At 36.0% G+C, this 21,039-nt stretch overlaps 1 protein-coding gene across 2 annotated transcripts; it reads right to left on the bottom strand.

Annotated features, from left to right (window-relative positions):
• Positions 1-2,374: 2,374 nt before the first annotated feature.
• Positions 2,375-19,544, bottom strand: GABRA6 (gamma-aminobutyric acid type A receptor subunit alpha6). 2 transcript variants are annotated; one of them, XM_008960108.4, is made up of 9 exons: positions 18,959-19,544; positions 18,638-18,756; positions 17,982-18,049; positions 15,815-16,035; positions 15,648-15,730; positions 15,205-15,423; positions 14,631-14,783; positions 12,788-13,047; positions 2,375-3,490 (listed from the first exon to the last, which is right to left on the bottom strand). In XM_008960108.4, exons 1-9 carry the CDS (start codon positions 18,994-18,996, stop codon positions 3,215-3,217), a joined length of 1,437 nt encoding a protein of 478 aa, XP_008958356.1. In that variant the 5' UTR covers positions 18,997-19,544; the 3' UTR covers positions 2,375-3,214. The 2 variants fall into 2 exon arrangements, with proteins under 2 accessions (XP_008958356.1, XP_003808063.1); XM_003808015.6 differs by having other exon boundaries at positions 2,376-3,490; positions 15,205-15,348; positions 18,959-19,523.
• Between the last annotated feature and the right edge of the window lie 1,495 nt (positions 19,545-21,039).

Below are 21,039 nucleotides of genomic sequence, written 5' to 3'. Positions count from 1 at the left end.
CCATGATTGGGAGGCCCTCCAGCCATGTGGTACTGTGAGTCAATTAAATCTCTTTCCTTTATAAATTACTCAGTCCATGATATGCCTTTATTAGCAGCATGTGAACAGACTAATACAATATTTTGTAATTGAGTCTTTAGGAAACAGAATATTCTGGTGGGACTGTGATTGTGAAAGAGTAAATAGCATCACTCAGAAATAGATGTGATGATTGCCTAGAGATGGATACTGTAACTGTTGGGATTTTTGTGTACCTCCTTTTTGGACAAATGATGAGAGCATATTTGTTTGTATGAAGGATACTTGCATCTTATTGCTGTGAAACAGTATAAATATTAATATATACAAAAGTGTGTGTATGGTACTGAATAAACAAAGGGGCAAGCTGTGCTAGTTAGTAAGCAATTATCTGTCAGCTCTATATCCAACCTCTATACTCTATTTCTTGATGCCTGGGCTGGAACTCTGTACTTTTCATTTTTTCTCTGACACAAGGATTTCTGTGAGGTTTTGCTGATAGCAGAGGAGTGAGACAGAAAGACAGGAGGAAAAGGAAAGGAATTTTATCTCTTTCATTGACTTGCTTTTTCTCTCGATGTTACCTTTCACCTTGTGACAACAGTTGGTTTCAGTCTCCAGTTTTTTGCATTCCCAGAACCAGCCTCATTGTGTCCTCCCAGAGTTAACAGTTTCAGCCAAGCAGCCCTTCTTCAAGAAGCTGAGCCCAAATATACAATTGTTCTCCTTCAGGCTCCTGAGATTTCAGCAGCCATGGACAAACCACAGAGATCTGAGACTTTGCTCTGATGAGCCCCTCCTCAGAGGGAATAGAATGAATAGAATCTTATGTGGTGTTTTCTAAATTGTTTTCTGGAAAATGCCACTCCCAGGATTTCCTCCGTGCAAAATGATACTTAGAGTTATATGAATTTGGGAAATGTTACAGTATTAGAGATTTATAGTGCACATAAGTATCATCATGGCTGTGAAAAGTCCAGCAGAAAAGACATTTGTTTCACCTTGACTCAACATCTCTCCTCCAGTTTTTTAACTAAGGAATTGTTTTATTTTCACTTAACCACTATTACCATCCCATGACATACATTGAGAAACAGCATTCTCTGGAATCCTGAGAATTTGAAAGCTTTATAATTGTATAAAGTTTTTTTCTTGAAAGATCCCTTCTTAGGGGAGGAACATAAGGTCTATAATTCTTTACTTGATTTTACCTATCTGTTCCAGCTCTAAGCATAAATGCTGACTGAGCATAATGAGTGAGATGTAGAATGAATGTTGAGGAGGGGCACAGGTGATGTCAGAACCCCAGGACAATTATTACAAAAAGTGGCATACAAGTGAAACAATGCTAGAGAATACAAGAAGGGATAAAAGAATAGGGTCATATCATATTAGATGAGGACATGTATAGGTATGGTTAAATGAAAAACTAGGGATTCACATCGCTTGGGTTTGATTATCAGCTATAGCACTTGAGTGCTCTTTGATTTTGACCCAAATTATTCATCTTCTTTGAGCCTTAGTTTCTTCATCTTTAAATGGAGATAATAGCAGTATATTCTTTACAGGTTTGTGAGGTCGATTAAATGAGACCTAGCATATAAGATGATTAACACCCACCTGACATTTAATTATTTAATATACCCTGTATAATTATACCAATTTTATTTAGACAGAAAACAAGAATTATGAAACAAACGTGCATGGTTCAAAATGAAAGGGTCTTTGAAGAGCATCTAATCAGCTCCCTCTTTCTATAGATGAGAATAAAGCTGAGTCTCCCCAAAACAAAGATATTGGGCCAAGGAGCTAAATGATACATAAGTTGCACAGAGACCTCAGTCTCCTCACACTTAGTAGAGTGCTGTTTCAATTAAACTTCAAGTTGTTTAGCTGTAGTATGTTTGCATTTTTCTGGATAAAAGTAAGAGAGTAGTAGTATTCAATTTTTTTTTTCTGGGTTCTGGTCTCAAGGTGATCTCTATGATGTTTAAGACCCAGGAACATCTAATGAGGGGTTTGTCCATTTCAACAAATCACACCACATGCTTTCTCCTACTCTTAGTTCCTACTTCCCTATAAGAATTCTGTGTGGGAGAAATACTGTTAGAGTGAAGCATCAGGAAAGAACAAGAGTAATGGAAAGGGAGAAGAGTAGTCTTATTCATTTTTCATTGTTGATTGAGCAGGAAAAGAGGAAATATTAACTATTTGAATATAAATTCAAATCTTTTATCAGCACTAGGTAACTGAGCCTGGTTGTCCCATTTCTCCTACCACTCACCAGGGGCAATAACATTGGGGTAGAGGTAACCACTTCACTTCTTCACACCTAAAGAAAGTCTCTCTCTAGTTGCATGAAACAGATCCAGAGAACCATGTTTATTGTTGTTTTATTTACTGTTATAATTGGAAATGTGGAAAACACAAGAGATAACCATAGTCATAATATACAAGGCTTCCTTATAATGAGTACTTTTTTCTACAACCTCATAGAATTATGGTAAGTGTATTATTTTAAAAGGAGAATTTAGTAGGATAAAACACACTGAATTTTAGTCCAACTACAGCTATGTACATATGCATACATAATTTATGAGCTATGTATAATTTATATGTATACAAACACCACATTTTATTGAGGTAAAAGAGCACAGCGAAGTTACAAACAAATGGCTAAGCTCAATGTAGGCTTTACAATGCCACTGAAAGCCATTTTACTAGCATAAAGGCCTCCAACATGCTGGTATTAACCTACTGATAAATATTTAGACTGTATTTATATTTTGCCCTCTCGGGAACTAAGCCAAAATAAACATATTTTAAGGCAACCTTTGGAAGTGTCAGCATTTCTTATTTTATCTGCCTTGTGGTAAATGTTATTCACAGTGACAATTAAAAATACTGAACAATGGAAGACAAAGGTTGACAAATTCATCTTGAACCCATTTCATCCTCATAAAGTTTTTCTCTAACATACAGAAAAGTCATATTTTTCAGCAATCTTCAACTTTCTATTTTGAGGAGTAGGATTATTGCTTTTTTGCCCACACATGCTTACTGAAGCTGCGTTACAGATTTCCAATTTGATTTCATGTTCTGAGAAGCATCTACACCAGTCTCAATGCTATTTTTTAAGAAAACATAGGAAACAGAAAACAAGAACTTATAGAATTCAGGTTGTCCTGGCCGCAAGCTATTCAACACTGCTACTCACTTCCATTGTATCTTTGGAAAGATAAACTACCCAGTACACAATGTTGAATCCTGCAAATGCAACTGGGAAGAGAATTCGAGAATACTGGTCTATTTTACTGGTGCCTCCAAAGGCTGGCGAGAGTGGTGGGGGCGTGACAGGTGTTGATTGTAAGATGGGCGCTCTCGTGAGCACTTTATTGGCCTCGGAAGATGAAACTATTGGCAAAGACAGAGAGGTGATCCTTTTCTTCAGATGATATTTGGAGTCAGGATGCTGTGGAAAAAAGACAAATATTAAGCCCAAATGAAAGAATAGATATTGCTTAATTGCTTATTTATTCACTCTTTCACCATTGACAAATATTTATTGACGACTTACTTTCTATGTAAGGTCAAACATCAATGAATTCTTAATAGTATTTGTTGGTGTTACTTTACCAAGTAAGGCTTAAAATACATTGTAAAAAATTTACTTGCTTCCATCTGACATTCTATTACTCAATACATCAGCAAACAACACAAAGCATGTTTCATGTCATAGAACTACGGTAAGCATTGTATCCTTAGGGAAAGACGAGCCAGGTTGCAGAGGCATAGCCACTCCTGGTTGTGCATTAGTCTGTAGGGCAATGGGTTTGGGCAATAGTGTGTATTGGGAGGAGGAGTGAATTCCAATTTGGAATATGTGGACAATTAGTACAAAAAAATTACAGCCTGGTTTATTAACGCGATTCTTCTGTGCACATTCCCAGCCTACATTCTCATCTTTGCTCACTCATAAGCTTGAATCAGCTATGATTTAAGGATTTAAAAAATAAATAAAATTAGCCTATGTATGCCAAAGGCCAGTGACAAAGAATAAATATCCTTACATTGAGTAGGATGACTGTTCATACCTTGAAATATACCTGCCTCTTAGCTCAGAATTTCTATATTGTACACTCCTTACTTCCCGCTCAGAACTTTCTAACTGGTCTTTCTCTATCTTCAGTCACTAAAAATGATTCATTCACTAAACTCAGATTTGTTATATGCTCCTTTCTATCACTAAACCTCCTGTCTCACTGAAATCATGACACAATCAACTATAGTCGTGAATGGGATGTTTAACACAATCACTGGCAAGTGAGGCTAGGGTCCAGATAGGGGAAATGCCTTCTCCATGATGGCAGGGCTAGCAATAAACTCCAATGGTCAATTTCAGTGCCTGTTTCATTCCAACATTTTTTCTCATCTTTATTCTAAAGTATTGGGCCTAGTTCAGAGACTCTGATTCTGTTTGATTTAGATTCCTTTCATGCTGTTGGTGTCTAGGGGGCCCTCCTCTGATTCCTATCTTTTCTTGTCTGCATCCTGTAACAAACACCCTCCTTGTGGCTAGCTTGTCTTTCTGGGCCTCTGCCTTCAAACACTTGCTGTGCATTACCCCTGATATTGTAAAATGGCCTTGTTTCCTTGCTGGCAGCAAAATCACCACTTTGCTGCCTGGCAGGGTATGTGACCCACGTGGGCAAACTCCCGTGGCTTTAGCCAGCAACACTGCGGCAACAGTATAAGACAGCTTCCTCCCCTGTGCTGGTTGAGCCACAGGACCAAAATGACCTGCCGATGTGGTGACATTTGGACTAAAGGGACAACAACTCCCAAAACTTCTTTTCTATATTCCCCTCTTGATTTTGCTGTTTGATTTGCCATGAAACTTACTGGGTATCTAAATAATAATAGTTATTGCAGAGAGCTTAAATTCACTGTTTTTAGGGGCCATGGAGAAATGTGTTTCTTTACCAAAAGCAAAAACAAATGGTGTAGTCAAGATTTGATTTGAAAAAACCACAGTGAATTCCAAGCAAGGGCTATCTTTCTTATTGTCTATTGGCCCAGTACTGTGGTACTCTGGACAGAATTAAATTAGTCATAGGTCTTAGAGGTAGAAGAGAGTTTAAGATATTAGAAGGGCTAGTATGCTGCTCTTGAAGAGGAGATGAGGGAAACTTTCTATTAAAAATAGATGGGCCATGCATGGTGGCTGACGCTTGTAATCCCAGCTTTGGGAGGCCAAGGTGGGTGGATCACAACGTCAGGAGTTCAAGACCAGCCTGGCCAACATGGTGAAACCCCGTCTCTATTAGAAATACAAAAATTAGCCGGTATGGTGGCCACTGCACTTCAGCCTGGGGACAGAGCAAGACTCCATTAAAAAAAAAAAAAAAAAAAAAAAAGATGACAGCTAAGGACTACTATGCCCAGGATCACCAGGCTGTGTGCGGATAGAAGCAGAGTAACTGTCTCAGTGCATGCTGCCTCTCCTAGAGAACACAGAACCATTTTTCAAGAATTTTCTATCATGTTTCTCAGACTCTAAATTTTCACCTATTAAATATAGTATTAAAATATTCTCTACCTGAAAGAGCAAAAGGTGTCACTGTTTCACCCTCTAAAAAGAGCCATCCTCCTCCCACATATGGAACACTAAAATACTTTCCTCTAGCAAACATTTATGAGAATCATGATAGAGTAGAAAGAAGCCAGCCTTCGGAGCAGATTTTCTTTCTACACTCATTTTGACTTTTAACAGCATGCATTATCTGTCTGAAACATGTTTTTCTTTCTATTTTAGGTAGAAAGAGGGAAGACATGCCTAGTTGTTTGGAATAAAGCAGTGACTATAAAACATTAAATACCATAAAAATGTAAAGATGTAGAGATGTGGTGGGGGCAGTCATTTGTGAATCTGTGCATTGTCACAATGTCACAAAAGACTGAATGAGGATTCCCAAATAATTATGGTCCGGAAGTCAGAAGTACCATTCAGAACCAAACACCACGAAAAATTTGTAGTAAAATGGATACTGTAATTTTACCTAAATTAAAAAATTAAAATTAAATTATATTGAAATTAAAGATTTCCTACATTAGCATTCCCTTTTGCCTCATCTACTTCCCCAAACAATCTCTGTGGAGGGTTTTCTAGGAGTTAAGAGAACAAGGAGAGTTGGAAATCCCTAGATTACAGTTTCATAGCTACTAATTGCGTGCAATATAATTTAAACACCTCCTAGGTGCCATAGGCTCTAATTCTCTCTCAGCTTCAAGTTTCTATCTGTGAAGGTAGGGACAAATATTACTTAACAAGTAACTTTTTTCCTATGTTTTTAAGAATTTAAGAAAAAGGCATGATTTAAAGATATATACACAAACATATATATGTGTATATATATACACATTTACATATGTACATATTTTTTTGCTCAGGAATCTTAGCTATATCTATTTTTTAAATCATTTTCAAAATATGTCTGCTTCTCATTCTCACCACTCACCTATCTTTATTTCTTCTTTGTCTGAAATAACATCCACCTGCCACCCATTTTTATCTTTCCCTCATATCTTTTGCTACCAAACTCATTAACACCTACCATCACTGATTTCTCCAGCCTTATGCATTTTTCTGCCTAGTTATTATGACTCTTGTAGATATTATTATTTTCTGTTTTGTAGGTATAATTATTTTTGTTGTGGCTTATCTCCTTTCCTAGCATGGAAACTCTTTAATGGTAGAAGGCACATTATTCATATGTATGAGCATTCCACAGTGCCTAGCAAGTATTTAAAACACAGTATTTCTTTAATAAACAAATGCCGAATCAACAAATGAAAAAAATCTAAACATTTCCCAAGATTTGTTGGAGGAAGTAGGCAAAGAGGGGGATGAAAAGTTTTATGATTATGTTACATTGTATTTTAATGCAGTTTTATATTACATTATAAGTACCGGTTCTAAATGTTTATTGTTGACTAGCATTACAAGGCAATTTTCAAATATTATTTCACGAATTTCTTCAAAAAATCCACAATGTCATATTATCTTCATTTGATAGATGAGCAAACGGAGGCTTAAGCAGGAAGCTCACAAAGGTAATGAGTGGCAGGACCTGAATTCAATTTCCCTCTGATGCCACAGACCGCACTCTTAACAATTATTATGCTATTCTTCCTATCAGCTTTAGCGTTTTGGGCACAGTGTCTGAAGCTCAGAACTACTGACCTTTTGGGGCCAATCGCTCTTTGTTATGGAGGACCATCCTCTGTGTCCTGGGATGTAGAGCAGCATCCCTGGCCTCTACCAACATGATACCATTAGCCACCTCCACCTCAAGTTGTATCTCCAGACATTGCCCAACGTCTCTTGGGGGAAATAGCTTCCCATAGGAAATCACTGGCTTAGATTCACAAGTGTCCCACTGCCCGGGAGTGATTGGGGAAATTTCTACAGGCAGCAAATATGATAGGCTAAAGGAAATGCAAGAGGCCTGGCTACTCTACATCTGGATAATCAGCTGCTAAATAACTGGCAATTGACAGAACAAGGAGATTGGACATCAGTTTAGAAGGAACACGCTGAACTTCTGAAATGAAAAGAAAGCAAATTTTGTGAGCCGTTTAAGCTACAGGTTTGCTTCAGTCCCTTCCTGCTCTATTGTAAGCATAGCAGCTTCAGCTGATGGTAAAATAGGCTTTTGTCAGAGTCCATATGAGGGCTCAGCTTGGGGCTGTCACTGTTTTGAGTGGAACGCCTGTGGTTTTGAATTTTTGCAGGGCTCCCCTGCTGCTGAGTGCCATCCTGCTTTAGGTATTTATAGAGCACTGCTTTGTTTCAAGTAATGTCATATTGCAAAGGTACTTTAAGTCAAACTGGACTTTATGACAATCAACTATTTGATAGAGGGAAAAGATGTTTAGGAAGTATTTAGACAGATTTTTATATGTAATTCAATGAGTCTCAGTAGGTCTGAGAGGTAACCTATCACCCCCACCATTTAAAACGATATTCTAACCAGGGCTGTCTTACTGAAGGGATAAACCAAGCATTTGTTTTTAGAAAGAGCAAAGAGGGACAACACAAATGAGAGAAAATATTTTTTTGAAAACACTTAGTATTGATAGTTTGCAAAAGTCATCATATTAATCGTTATGGGGAAAATTAGAACTCTGTTGGGTTTTCCTGTGTTTGTGTTTCAGCTGGTAGAGTTGAAAACAGACACAACTCCAGAATTTCTACACACACACATCTTATTGGCAGCAATATATTGAATAGTTGATCCACGGTGCTAGGGAACATGTCTAGAAAACATATCAGAATGTTTGGAGGGTTCATAATAAAGTATTGGGTGGGGATTTGATAGAAGGTATGGGGAAGGGACTAACCACCTACAACCCTCGTCTAATCCATCCTGCCTTCCCCATAAATCATACAATGGCACAACCAAGAAGGGCACTGTGATCTTTCTGGCACATAGAGTCTTTAATGGTCTTAATTCAGTCCTTAATTGTAGGGAGGAATGACAGTACTCAAAAAAAAATCTGCTCCAGCCTGGGCGACAGAGCAAGACTCCGTTTCAAAAAAAAAAAAATCTGTGCAATATTTGGAGTAGGCAACGTAAACCTTTCAGTATTCTATTCTTCACATCTCTCTACATAGATGAAAGCAGCATGGTAATGGCCCAGTGCACCTTACCACCTTAAAAAGGAGCACAGGAAGGGTATATATGTTATTTCCCTCTCTATGCCCAAGTTTGTAGCAACTGGCTTAGAGTTTCTAGCACAGAGCCAGGCTAATTTCTTTTTTGTTCTTAGCTTAGGCATCACTCTGCTAGAAACGAAAACCTCTCCAGACTGAGTTAGACACTTTTGCATGGCTCTTCTGCAGCTCACTATACATCTCTAATGACGGACTTTATTCCAAGGTATTATTAAGGCTCATTGATCTCTCTCACTTCCTGCTGGACAAGAAGCTCCATGAGGGAAGGGGCCCTCTGATATCACTCACTGATATATCGTCAGCACTCTACAAAAGGCCTGGCACATAAAGGCACTTATCAAATATATATGGTATGAATAATTCAACGAATGCATAAATAGTCAATAAATAGGTGCCAGATGGAAAGAAAAAAAAAGAAATGAATAAATAATGCAATCAACATAAATATAGTAATTGTCCTGACTAATGAAATTTTGGTTAATTTTATGTTATATAATTTACAAAAGGCATCACACCCATGTAAAGAAGAGAAGCTACATTGAGAGTAATGACACTGCTCAAAGGATTGCAGATGGAATGGGTGAGTGATTGACTGTCAGGAACATAGTGATAAGGGCTTAGGCCTTTGAAATAACAAGGAAACTAGCAAACTATGCAAAAACAAATCAAGGACCAAAGTTGGTCTTACACACAGTATAGGTACAGGTATACTCCAAGACATGTTAATAGGCTCTGAAACTCGTGAAGACATAAGTAACTCTCTAATGTTAAGGTAGCATGCTAGATAAAAGCAATAAGGAAAAATCACCATATAAGCGGGAAAAACACTGTTGACAATTTCTTTTCCAGAAATAAATAATAAAAAATAAAATATCCAGTTCCATATGTCTTAAAAACAGAAAGATAATTAGTCTATAGAGCATTTCTGAAGATTTAGCTTTAAGGTGCCTTTTTGGATTTGAGATCTAGATTTTAAATGCTTGAGTTTCTCCATAACTATTATGTTTTAAGGTCAGAATCAAAGTGATAAAATGAATAAATTTTTACCCACATTCACTGTAAGTAGTTTCTTGTGAAAAGCAATGAACATATTAAAATATACAACGTAGAATCACATGAAATATCGAAGCACTTAATTTCATTTCAACTTCACCACATTAGTTTGCTGTTTCAATGTCAAACTTATTCAAATAATGTTGTTTTGATTACAACTGAATAGATATTTTTAAATGTCATGGTATTTGGGAGAAAATGTCTTGCAATCAAAATATACCATTGTGTAGTATAAATTGCAAATGTGTAATTTATGTTTGTTCCTCTATATCATATAAGACAACTTGCCAAGGTTTGACACGAACAAATGTAATGCAAATGTCCTATGTAATCACCTATATTTAGTTTTGAGACCTTCAAGGTTTACATTGTTTGATTTGGTCATTTTTGTTTTTATGTTTATTTTTACACTTCAGCCTTTTAGAATCAAAATTTCCCTATGTGTTGCTTTAAAACATTTTAAGTAAAACCAGGTTCAGAAATATAATTTTTCACAAGAAAAAATAAATGCTACCTGCAGGAAAAAAGTACTTGGAGATAATTTACATACCATTTTTTAAAATCTAGCTTCCCAGAGGACCTACTCATTATATGTTCTATTTTAGGTTTATAGGAGACAGTTTATATCAAAACCTGAGATCTTAAATTCCATCTTAAATTAATAAGTTATATCTTTAAAATAATAGCCTGAGGGGGTGATTACGTTTTCTCCAAGGATTTGAAATCATCCTCTTCTCAGTACTGCATATTTCAAAAAAGGTAAAGCAAAAAAATTGGTCTTTGTTTTTATTTCAATATCTGATCTATGAGCATATTCAAAATGGATCCTTTTTTTTCTGTTTTTGACGATCTTTTTTTTTTTTCACTTTTACTACTTTACTCAAATAAGAAACTGGTAAGCTGAATCCTGATAAGCACTTTTTTCATTTATAGACATATATTAATATATAGATGACCTATGGACAATATATAGATTATATACTTATATGCATACAGATACCTTGTAACAGAATCACTTATTTCTACTAATATGAAAAAATTCTCAGAAACATTTGGAATTTATCATGACAAAAAATGGTTTTAACATTGTGGAGCAAGTCTGCAGACTAGGATATTTTGTTACAAAATTTATATTTTGGTAACCTTTCAAACTACAGATACATAAAGAATATATTATTAAGTCAAAGGAAGAATTTTGGGACTCAACTACTTTCTTAAAATGTTTTATCCTGTGGTATGCACCCTGGCATATTTCAGTCTTTAGGGAATTCTTGGGAAGGGTGGCCTCAGTTTCTGTAATATTGTGGATTTCAGACCTTCTTCTTCTTCTTCTGATTATTATTATTATTATTATTACAAAGATAGTATCTAAATATGTCACCCAAGATGGAGTTCAGCGGCGTGATCATGGCTCACTGTAACTTCAAAATCCTGCATGCAAGCCATCTTCTTGCCTCAGTTCCCTGAAAAGCTAGAACTGCAAGCATATGCCACCACCACAGAGCAATTTTTTTTTTTATTTTTGCAAATATGGGGGTCAGCCTGCTATGTTGCCCATTCTGATTTTTAACTCCTGGCTTCAAGTGATCCTCCCAACTCAGCCTCCCAAAATGCTGGGATGACAGGTGTGAGCCACCGCACTAGGCTTATACAAAGTTTTTGAATCAATTCCTAGATTTTCTACCAACTAGAAACTAATATTTTCCCTCTCCTAGACTGTGTTTTTCACTTATAAAAGAAGGTAATTAAACTGGATCACTGAATGGCATTTTTTTTCTTTTTTCTTTATTTTTTTTAAATAAGGGCTAATAAAAAATCCTTAAATTATATATTTCTACATATTATGGGGATGGCCTCTCATTTCTTGGAGAAAATATAAATTCTCAAACAAGTTTCTTAGTTTATCAAAGACAAAATGTCAATAAGAAAATGATCACCTTTTCAGTCAACAAGTGCCACAGATTCTGAAAAGTAAAAAACAAATCGCTTTAAAACTTTTATCATAAAGTTAAACTGAGGATTACTGGGCTGCGTGTAGTTTTCAGATATGGAAATGCTTACTAGAATGGATCAGTTGTAAAAAAAATTTCAGTTCAAAGTGTCTGCCTTACTTGAATTCACAGAGCAAAACATTCCTCTTCTAACAGCTACTCTTTAAGATTTGTATTAAAATAAAAATTTATGACTGTCAATCAGTTTTATTATCCACTAAAATAAGTATGTTCAGCTTAATTGTTGTTATAATTTAATTTTATGCAAAATTGAAATATGGGGGCATATTAATGGCCCTTGAAATATTAATGTTACCATTTGTTTCTTATTCAAAAACCTCTGGGGACCAGAGCTTAGCCACAGCAAATTTAACAAAAATTTATAACTATTTCTCACTGAACATAAGCCATTGACTATAAACTCATTGATATACATATATTTAATATACAAATGTGAATATGAAAATGTTTTAATATGAATCAAATTCTTGGGTTATGACTCAACATTCAGAGAATCTATTATTCATTATTCACAGATGCCTTGCCCTCTTGAAATAAAGCAGCAAGCAGATTTATAACAAAAATTGTCCATTCCATAGAAGTCCTTGTTTCTTTCCTGCACTCTGAAACCTCATTAGAAAAAACATTTTTTTTTTTACTTTTTTGCCCCTACTTGGTACAAGTGATTTTGTTCAAAAGAAACATCTAAAGGCTTAGAATTTTCTAGTCTCCTCTGAGAGCCTGGAATCTGCCAGTATAAGTGAGGATGATGAAAGAAGAATGCCCAAAGTTTACAGCAAAGATAAATGAAGGATTGTTCCATAGCTTTTCTCTGTGAAGTTGGAACAGAAACTGGCCTTGCTCTTGAAACTACAGTTATATAACCTGTGCTCAACTCACATTACTTTTGGACACTTTCGTTGTTTCTGATCACTATTTAGGCTGCTTTTTCCTACGGTAGGTAATGATAGAAAAAGTAAACAATTACCAAAACAATCTCAGCTTCCAAAGGTTCAGTAGCTTTTGATATTGTCACTGTGGGTGGGGCTGCAATCTGTGCCTTCCTTTTGGCCTTCTGTGTCTGAAGATTGGTAAAGTAGTTGACAGCTGCGAACTCGATAAGAGCGGAGAAGACGAATGCAAAGCAAACAGCTATGAACCAATCCATGGCAGTGGCATATGACACTTTTGGCAAAGAGTGCCGGGCACTGATGCTCAAAGTGGTCATAGTTAAAACAGTGGTGATCCCTAAAATAAAAAAGAATAGGAAATGTAATATTAGTACTGGGAATCCTATGGCAAAATCAAATGAGAATGTGTCAGAGGAGAAGACAAAAAACTCTACCAAGGCAAAGTCATTTTTAAAAATATTTTTTGTGTTATAATTGTTCATAATTATTATCATAAGTATTATCATTTCTGAATCTTTCAATATTTAGTGAAGTGACATACATTATAACTGCTCAAAAAATTTTGAGTTTGCTGAATTGAACTAGTTATTGTAAAATTTAAGTCGTAAATAGTTCTAGTTGTTTAGGGCTTGAGAGAACTTGTAACAAATTATTACCACTTAAGAAAAAAAAAAGTTGAGGCCGGGAGCGGTGGCTCACACCTGTAATCCCAGCAGTTTGGGAGGCCGAGGCGGGCGGATCACGAGGTCAGGAGATCGAGACCATTCTATCCTGGCTAACACGGTGAAACCCAGTCTCTACTAAAAATACAAAAAATTAGCCGGGCTTGGTGGCGGGAGCCTGTAGTCCCAGCTACTCCGGAGGCTGAGGCAGGAGAATGGCGTGAACCCGGAAGGCGGAGCCTGCAGTGAGCCGAGATCCCGCCACTGCATTCCAGCCTGTGCGACAGACGGAGACTCCGTCTCAAAAAAAAAAAAAAAAAGAAAGAAAGAAAAAGAAAAAAACCTTGAATTTCAGACCAATTTTACCAGCGAACATATTAAATGATAGTTAGTAAACAAATATGGTATAAATATTAGCATAAAATTAGGTTACCTAATTTGTTTGTATTTCTAGCTAGATTTTAAGGTATAATATTTACTCATTAGAATATAAAATGTATCACTTGCTGGCAGTTTTCCTTCTTGAACTATGGCCTGGGGAATTTTTACTATTAGGAGATGTATAATATTGATGGTCAACATCATTATGTTGGCATTCTTTTGTAATTTTCAAAAAATCTATTTTAACTTAGTAAATTTAAAAAATCAAGATTTATGATTTCTATTCAATTCAGGTCTATCTTAGAGACTACTAAATTTATAATCATTAAACCCAGGAAAAACACTGGAATGTGTCACTGATGTTTCCAGTTGAAGCTCTTTTTCTTATTATTTAATTTTGTTTTATTAAAATTAGTTGTGATTCTATCTATAAGTGGAACTAAATATGTAGGTTGAATCATAAAAAATTGACGAAATGACAATTTTATATGGTTCAACCTAATAAAAGGGGTATACAACCTATGTATTACAGTGTTCAATACCTTAATCTTTTGCTTTCATGGATTTACATGCAGTTTTTAACTTTCTGCTTTTCCTCAGTTACGACAAAGAAAATCAAGATAAAGCACTGCAAATAGGACACATGAAAGTCATAGGAAACCAGCCATAATTCTCACTGAGACAAAATTTTTGTTGATTCATCACACAACTTGTGATATAATGACAGTGATTTTGCATGATACATATGTCTGGATGAGACAGGAACCTATTTTCTTTGTGGATTGAAAAAGTGCACCAGTGTAAATATTTACTCAAAATACACAAGCAATGAAAGGTGGAGGATGAATGTACATGAAGTACAAAATGTGACACATACCAAAAACAGTTCTTGCTGGGACGGACTCCTTATTAATCCAGAAGGACACCTGGGAAAGAATGACTGTCATAATGCAGGGAGTGTATATCTGTATCATGAAGTAGCCCATCTTCCTTTGCAAGTGGAAGTAAACTGTCATTATAACGTATTCACCTGTTGGAAGACACATACATCAGTATTATTACTGCTGACAGTCTGCAAAAAGAATGCAGTTGAATATAAATCTTGACAATTTTTAAATTAACATTGACTGGAAGAAAACAAGCAAAGGTACATTTCAGTATATGAGAAAGCTACTTGATCAGCAGATGATAGAGCGAAGAGACACATCAACTTATTGTTTTCAGTAGGGTTCTTTATATCATATACATAAAAAAAACTACTTATTCCAAGATTACACAAATCTTTATATGCACCTGGTTGCAAAATCAGTTTTAAGGAAAGCTATTCATCACTTCAAAACAGCATGCTTAGCTGAGAATGGCTAAGGCGAAGGAAAAAGAAATAGATATTTTGAAAATGTACACTGGAGTCATCCTGAGGGATTATTTCCATCCTTTGGTCAAATTCTTACCTGTGTTAGATTTAATTGTCTCACTAGATACTGTTTGTCCAATCAGATCATACTGGAGAAGGCTTGAAGATTCTTCTGGGACTTCTACTGAGTAAAGTGGTCCTTTTTTCCATGTATATATGATTTCACTTTTGGGATAAGCATCTAAATATTTGAAACAAATTAAATATAGCAGTGAATTTGACGAGTTGTCTTTTTTTCCTTCAAAGTGCACATTGTCTATAAAAAAGGAAATAGAAACATAGATTGTATTTAATGTTTTCTTTAATCTTGGTGACTAAAGCCTCAATTTATGAGATTGACAGAATGATTAAGTATATTCCTAGAATCACACTGATATTGTCATGATTCTATTTCTTCCTTGATTTCCAGTATCAACTAAAACCAAGTAATTATATATTTTGGATGTATTATTTGACTCTCAGAAGCCTGTTGTAACTTACAGCTCCCAAACTTGAGTGGACAAGCATGCCCATCCATAGGAAAGTTAACCAGCCTCATGGGACAGTCAGCATTGATGGTAAGCCTAGAAACATTGAAATCAACGGTTCTGAGTTAGTATTATGGACATATCATTTAGGCAGGGGAAATAGAATTGGAGAAACCTCACCTCATGGTGTATAAAATGGTTCCATTCTGCATTATTCTGAAGAGTTTATTAGGAGTTGTCATGTTGTGAGCAATGGACTTTTTACCATTTCTGAAAAAGGTGTCAGGCGTCCAGATTTTACTGACCATCAAATTATTCAGACTCAGAATCTCAGTTGGTCCCCCAAACTTCAACCTCTCATCAGTCCAGGTCTGGCGGAAAAAAACATCCATCGTATACTCCTAAGAGAAAATAAAATATTTGTGTGGGCTGGAAAGATAGTTTGCTAAGAATAGTTTATTCACTAGCCTATACACCCAATCTCAAAACTTAAGCAATAAAGCAACTTTTTATCGCAATAATTTCTCACAAAGCTATAATTTTAGCTAGTTATTATTATTCTTAAACTCAGAAAGTTTGCATTGTTATAAAAGATAGTGCTGCGATATGTAAACTTCCCTCCTCCACCTTGACTTTCCTTAATATTCTTCCTCTTTATCTATCCAGTCATCCATATTTCCATCTATCAATATGTCCTCCTTAATCTAGAAAAAAATTATGGAAATATTTAGTTTAGCCTTTGTGCTGGCTGGCCTTTATACCATCGGTTAGACTAACTATTCCCCTTTGCACCTCATTCACCCTCAAAGGTATCTCAGAGCTTCAGAGTACCATTCAGTAAAATTCCACACATAGATAAACCTTACTTGATAAACACACTATAGCTGCACATCAAAATTATTTTATATTGTTCTCAGGGAACATATAAACAAGTCTTACCGTGACTATTCTAAAGAGGGTATCATTTAAGTATGTATCATCAAAATTATGAGTTAATCTGTGGCTTTTATGAAATAGCATTAAAATGTTTAAGAACTATAATAAGAGCTATTGCAAAAGTCAATAACAAATAACAACTTGTAATTATATCAAAGTATTGCCAATAATTGCTTTGCCTACTATATAAATTCTTTTATGAAACTTATTATGGCAAGCAGTGATTACATTTTAAAAATATAATTTGACAAGCAATATATCCATACAATAATGCCTCATGATATAATAGGGACCTATTGCACAAATAAACTGTAAAAACAGACACAAGCATAAGATAGAACACTAAGTATACTCAGACTTCAACAATTCAATAGCAAATTGTTGTAGTTGTTTATACTTGGAGTGGCTTAGAACACGAATGAAAAATATGATACTAAAATAATTCAGGATTCTGAATATTGCTAACTCCTCTTTCTCCTTATATAGTAAGATAATTATCTCCTGAATAAAGCCCTTCCTCCCTCTTTCCTTTTCTTTCAATTTTATTTCTTCTTTCTTTTCCTCCATATCCCTTTCTCTTCTTCCTTTACTCCTTCCTTTTTCCTTTCTTTACATCTTCTTTTCTTGCCAACTTAAAAAAGCACAAAATGAAAAAGTCTCCTATAACTGTTTCTTTAGAATTACATTTCCTTAATAAAACCTAATGGTGAACCTCTTTAAAGACAGTTATGTTTACTTCAGCATTCATATTTACACTTCCATTTTAGAGAGAAATGCCACCTGAGAACCATAAAAGAATACCATGATACACTTTGTTCTAAAAGATGAGTTCAAGTTTTCATTGCTACTTACTATAAATACCCTCTTATGAATGCTACAGCCATCTGCACCTGGAACAGAGTCCCCAGAACACCTACTGGTCCATCCTCAATGTAAAAGGTGGAGAGCATCAGCCTTTCCAAATGACCTCTTTACTGTTTTAATAAAATATACTGATAATGATGTTGCCACAAAAGACAATTATGCTTTAGGTTTTATAGACATACTCAATAAACTTTTATATGGAATAAGATCTGTGTGTTTTTTTTTCTTCCTCCAATAAATTTGCTGGAGCTTCACAAAGAAAGGGGAAAATCTCTTCTCTTTGGAGGGAAGAATTAGTGCATAGCATGTGGATGGAAGAGAGGACATAATTTTAAAAAGTCCCTCAGCTTAAAATGTTAAAGCCCTTAGTGAAATGTGAAGATTAAGCCAGGAATCCATTCTAATGGTCATGCCCTCCCAGCATGAATACACATATTGTGTCATGAATCTGGAGCCAAGCTTGGTGGCAATGCCCATTATCATTAGTTTTGGGACTCCACTCTCCTCCCCGAAATGAAAACACCCAACTCACTTAGAACTTACTCACCATCTCCACATCTGACACGGGCCCAAAACTGGTCACATAAATGTCTGTTTTGACTTCAGTGACAGCACCTGAAATTAGCCCAGAGGGATGAAACAATTATCACCACTGATGTTAAGGTGATTGATCTCAGCCCTCTACCACCAAACCCCTTACTTATCATAGCCTGTATCTGCAATGTGTCCTATTGCATTCCAGTAGTGGGGATCCTTGGGTCTCTCAACTCTGAAAACTCACGTCAGTGGCCTTATTTAGAATTTATTCTAGTCAATTGGGAGAACATTAAGGAATGAAAGAAGCTAGATTCGTTCTAATGAAAATGATAATAACTAATGTATATTGATGGCTTTAATGGGAAAGTGCTAAGAAAACTGTTTTACATGAATAATCTCATTTTGCACTCATACAACTCTATGAGGCAAACATTGATAATATACCCACACTACAATTTAGGAAATGAGGCTTAGAGAGTTCAGATAACTTGAACAAGGCTACTAATGGTGGATGAGGCAGAGACTGGATGGGAACATACACATGGTCTCTCTCCCGTACCCCTGCCCCTTCCCACTACCTAGTTTCTGACTCTTCTGGGTCTTCAAAGGGCAGAAACGGAGGAAGGAAACTACAGGTGTTTGTGTAGCAAAGATGCAGCTTCTTACCTCCAAATCCCGGCCGCAGCCGATTGTCATAGCCTTCAAGCAAGTTGTCCAGGATCCGACTGACGTTTTCTGAGTAGAAGTTGCCTTCAACTTCGAGTTTCCCTAGGGCATTTTCTAGCCTGTGTGTAGACAGTCAATGATCCTTACTCCCAGGCTCAGAGAAGAGGTTTTGTCCAATCTACTCTATTCCACCCTGTTACAAATACATGCTACACCACTTCTGGCCTCTTTCATGATTTGATATAGGAGTCACCCAATGGATGTATACTTTTCCTTTCCTCTGAGATAAAAAGAAAAATCAGGAAAAAGGATCTTACTCACCACAGAATAATGCACAGCCAGGGCAGAGACGACGCCATCCTGCAGTGCACTGAAATGCAGAATTCACCCTCCTAGGGTCGTCCGCCCTGCTAGCCAGCTCTTCTCTGCCAATCAACTGGAGAAATCTTTCAAACCCTTCATATCTCTGTTCCTTGTTTGCCTCAAGTCAGTAATCCAATAGATAAAGAGATTGCCTAAAAATTTGCAGGATTCCCCTGGCTCCCTTCTTTCTTGTTTCCTTCTTCTCACGTGGAACAAGGTGGTTTGTGGTCTTAGATTATGTCCTGCAGACACCCAGGCTCCTCTGACTGACTCAGTTGGGAAATGAGAGTCTGAAGGGACCGTGCATGGTCGGAGAGCAGTGACAATAATCGAATAAGGCATTAAGGGAGATTAGAAGGAAGAAATCCACTGCCAGTTTTGGCATGGAATTAGCAGGGCCCTGTGAGGAAATCTGGAAAGCATTGGCATCTTGCTGATTGAGATTATGTTCCAATAGGCTCAGCGTTTATTATTTTTATGGTTCACAGAAGGATTCCTACACAGCTCTTACTGTTTAAAAAGTCTAACACTATTGCGACCCTCTTGGATTCCCTTTCTGATTTTCATCAGCATTACTAGCTACAGCCACGCCCTTATGTATTTAAAGATTATTGCTCATGATTTATTTACCAGCACTTGTAACACAACAGAACAACTCGCGGCCATCTTGCTGTGGATTAAATATTTTTTTAAAGATACTTTGCTGACCCTTCTTGTCAAAGGTGTGTCATCTTAAGCTAAGACAGAAGTGGGATCTACTGCTATCATTAGAGACCTGGTCAGTCTCTTGAATGCCACCCATAGGAGATAATACCTGAGAAATAGCAGGTTAAGGCTCCTCATGCAGAAATGTTGCAAAAATAAAGCATCTATAGACGTGGTTAATGTTGATGATTCTGGCACTATTTTATCAGGCTTGCCACAGGTCGAAAGGAAAATGTCTGAATCCAAGAAACAGCATTCTATTCTCAGTTCTGCTAGGAGGAAGTTGTAGTCAAAAAAAGTTCATTTAAGCCTTAAACTTTTAATCTTTTCTTTAAATAAAATTTATTAAATAAAAAATTTATTAAATAAAAAAATTTTAAAGGCATTGTGAATATATATGTCTGTGTGTATATCTATTATATAGAATATATATTATAATATATTTTATAAAATATATTATAATATATATTATAAAAATATATATAATATAAAATATTATATTTTATAAGATATACACACACACACACAGATATTTAAATTCAGGAACATAAGATTGAGGATCAAAAGTCTCAATTCACCATCCTCCTGCCAAATTCATTCCTTACTCACCCAGTTCACAGTCTGTATCTTTGGAATTCAAATTCTACAAAGGCCATGGTAACTGTTGCAGACATATAGCACAGCCGTAACAGTCACACTTGAGAACATGACATAAATCATTTGAGGAACATCTGAATACATTATTGTCAGGGAAAGACACATGGCAGCCATTTAAATGAAGATACCTACAATGTTTTCTCTAATTTAAGGGAAACACCCCTAAAACCTTTTCATGTTTGTTATGGGATCCAATTTTCACATCTCTACTCATTCTTTTTATTCTCCTTTAAACCTACTACCACTGGTGACCACAATGTATTTTCAACTCACATTAATTGTGCTATTACTTAAATCCCCTAAATATCTGGTATATATGATGCTATGAAATAATTCTCTTCAGATTAATCACAACTTTTTTTCAACCAGAGAACCCTATATTTATCCCTGTTATCTTTTTTAGATCTGTGTTTCTTGTTTTTCCTATTGAAATGTTTACCATTCATCTCTGATTTGTGTCATCAGAGAGAAAGCTTTGTGAGGGTTTTCAGGCCGAATGTTTTTGTCTTTTCTTTTTTAAATTTAATTTAATTTAAAGTTCCAGGATACATGAGCAGAATGTGCAAGTTTGTTACATAGGTAAACGTGTGCCATCGTGTTGTGCTGCACCTATCAACCCATCACCTAAGTATTAAGCCCTGCATGCATTAACTACTTAACTTGATGCTCTCCCTTTC

Source organism: Pan paniscus, chromosome 4 (assembly GCF_029289425.2).
Source record: "Pan paniscus chromosome 4, NHGRI_mPanPan1-v2.0_pri, whole genome shotgun sequence".
In the NCBI taxonomy this organism is placed as follows: Eukaryota; Metazoa; Chordata; class Mammalia; order Primates; family Hominidae; genus Pan; species Pan paniscus.
This window is presented reverse-complemented; position numbering and strand designations above follow the sequence as displayed.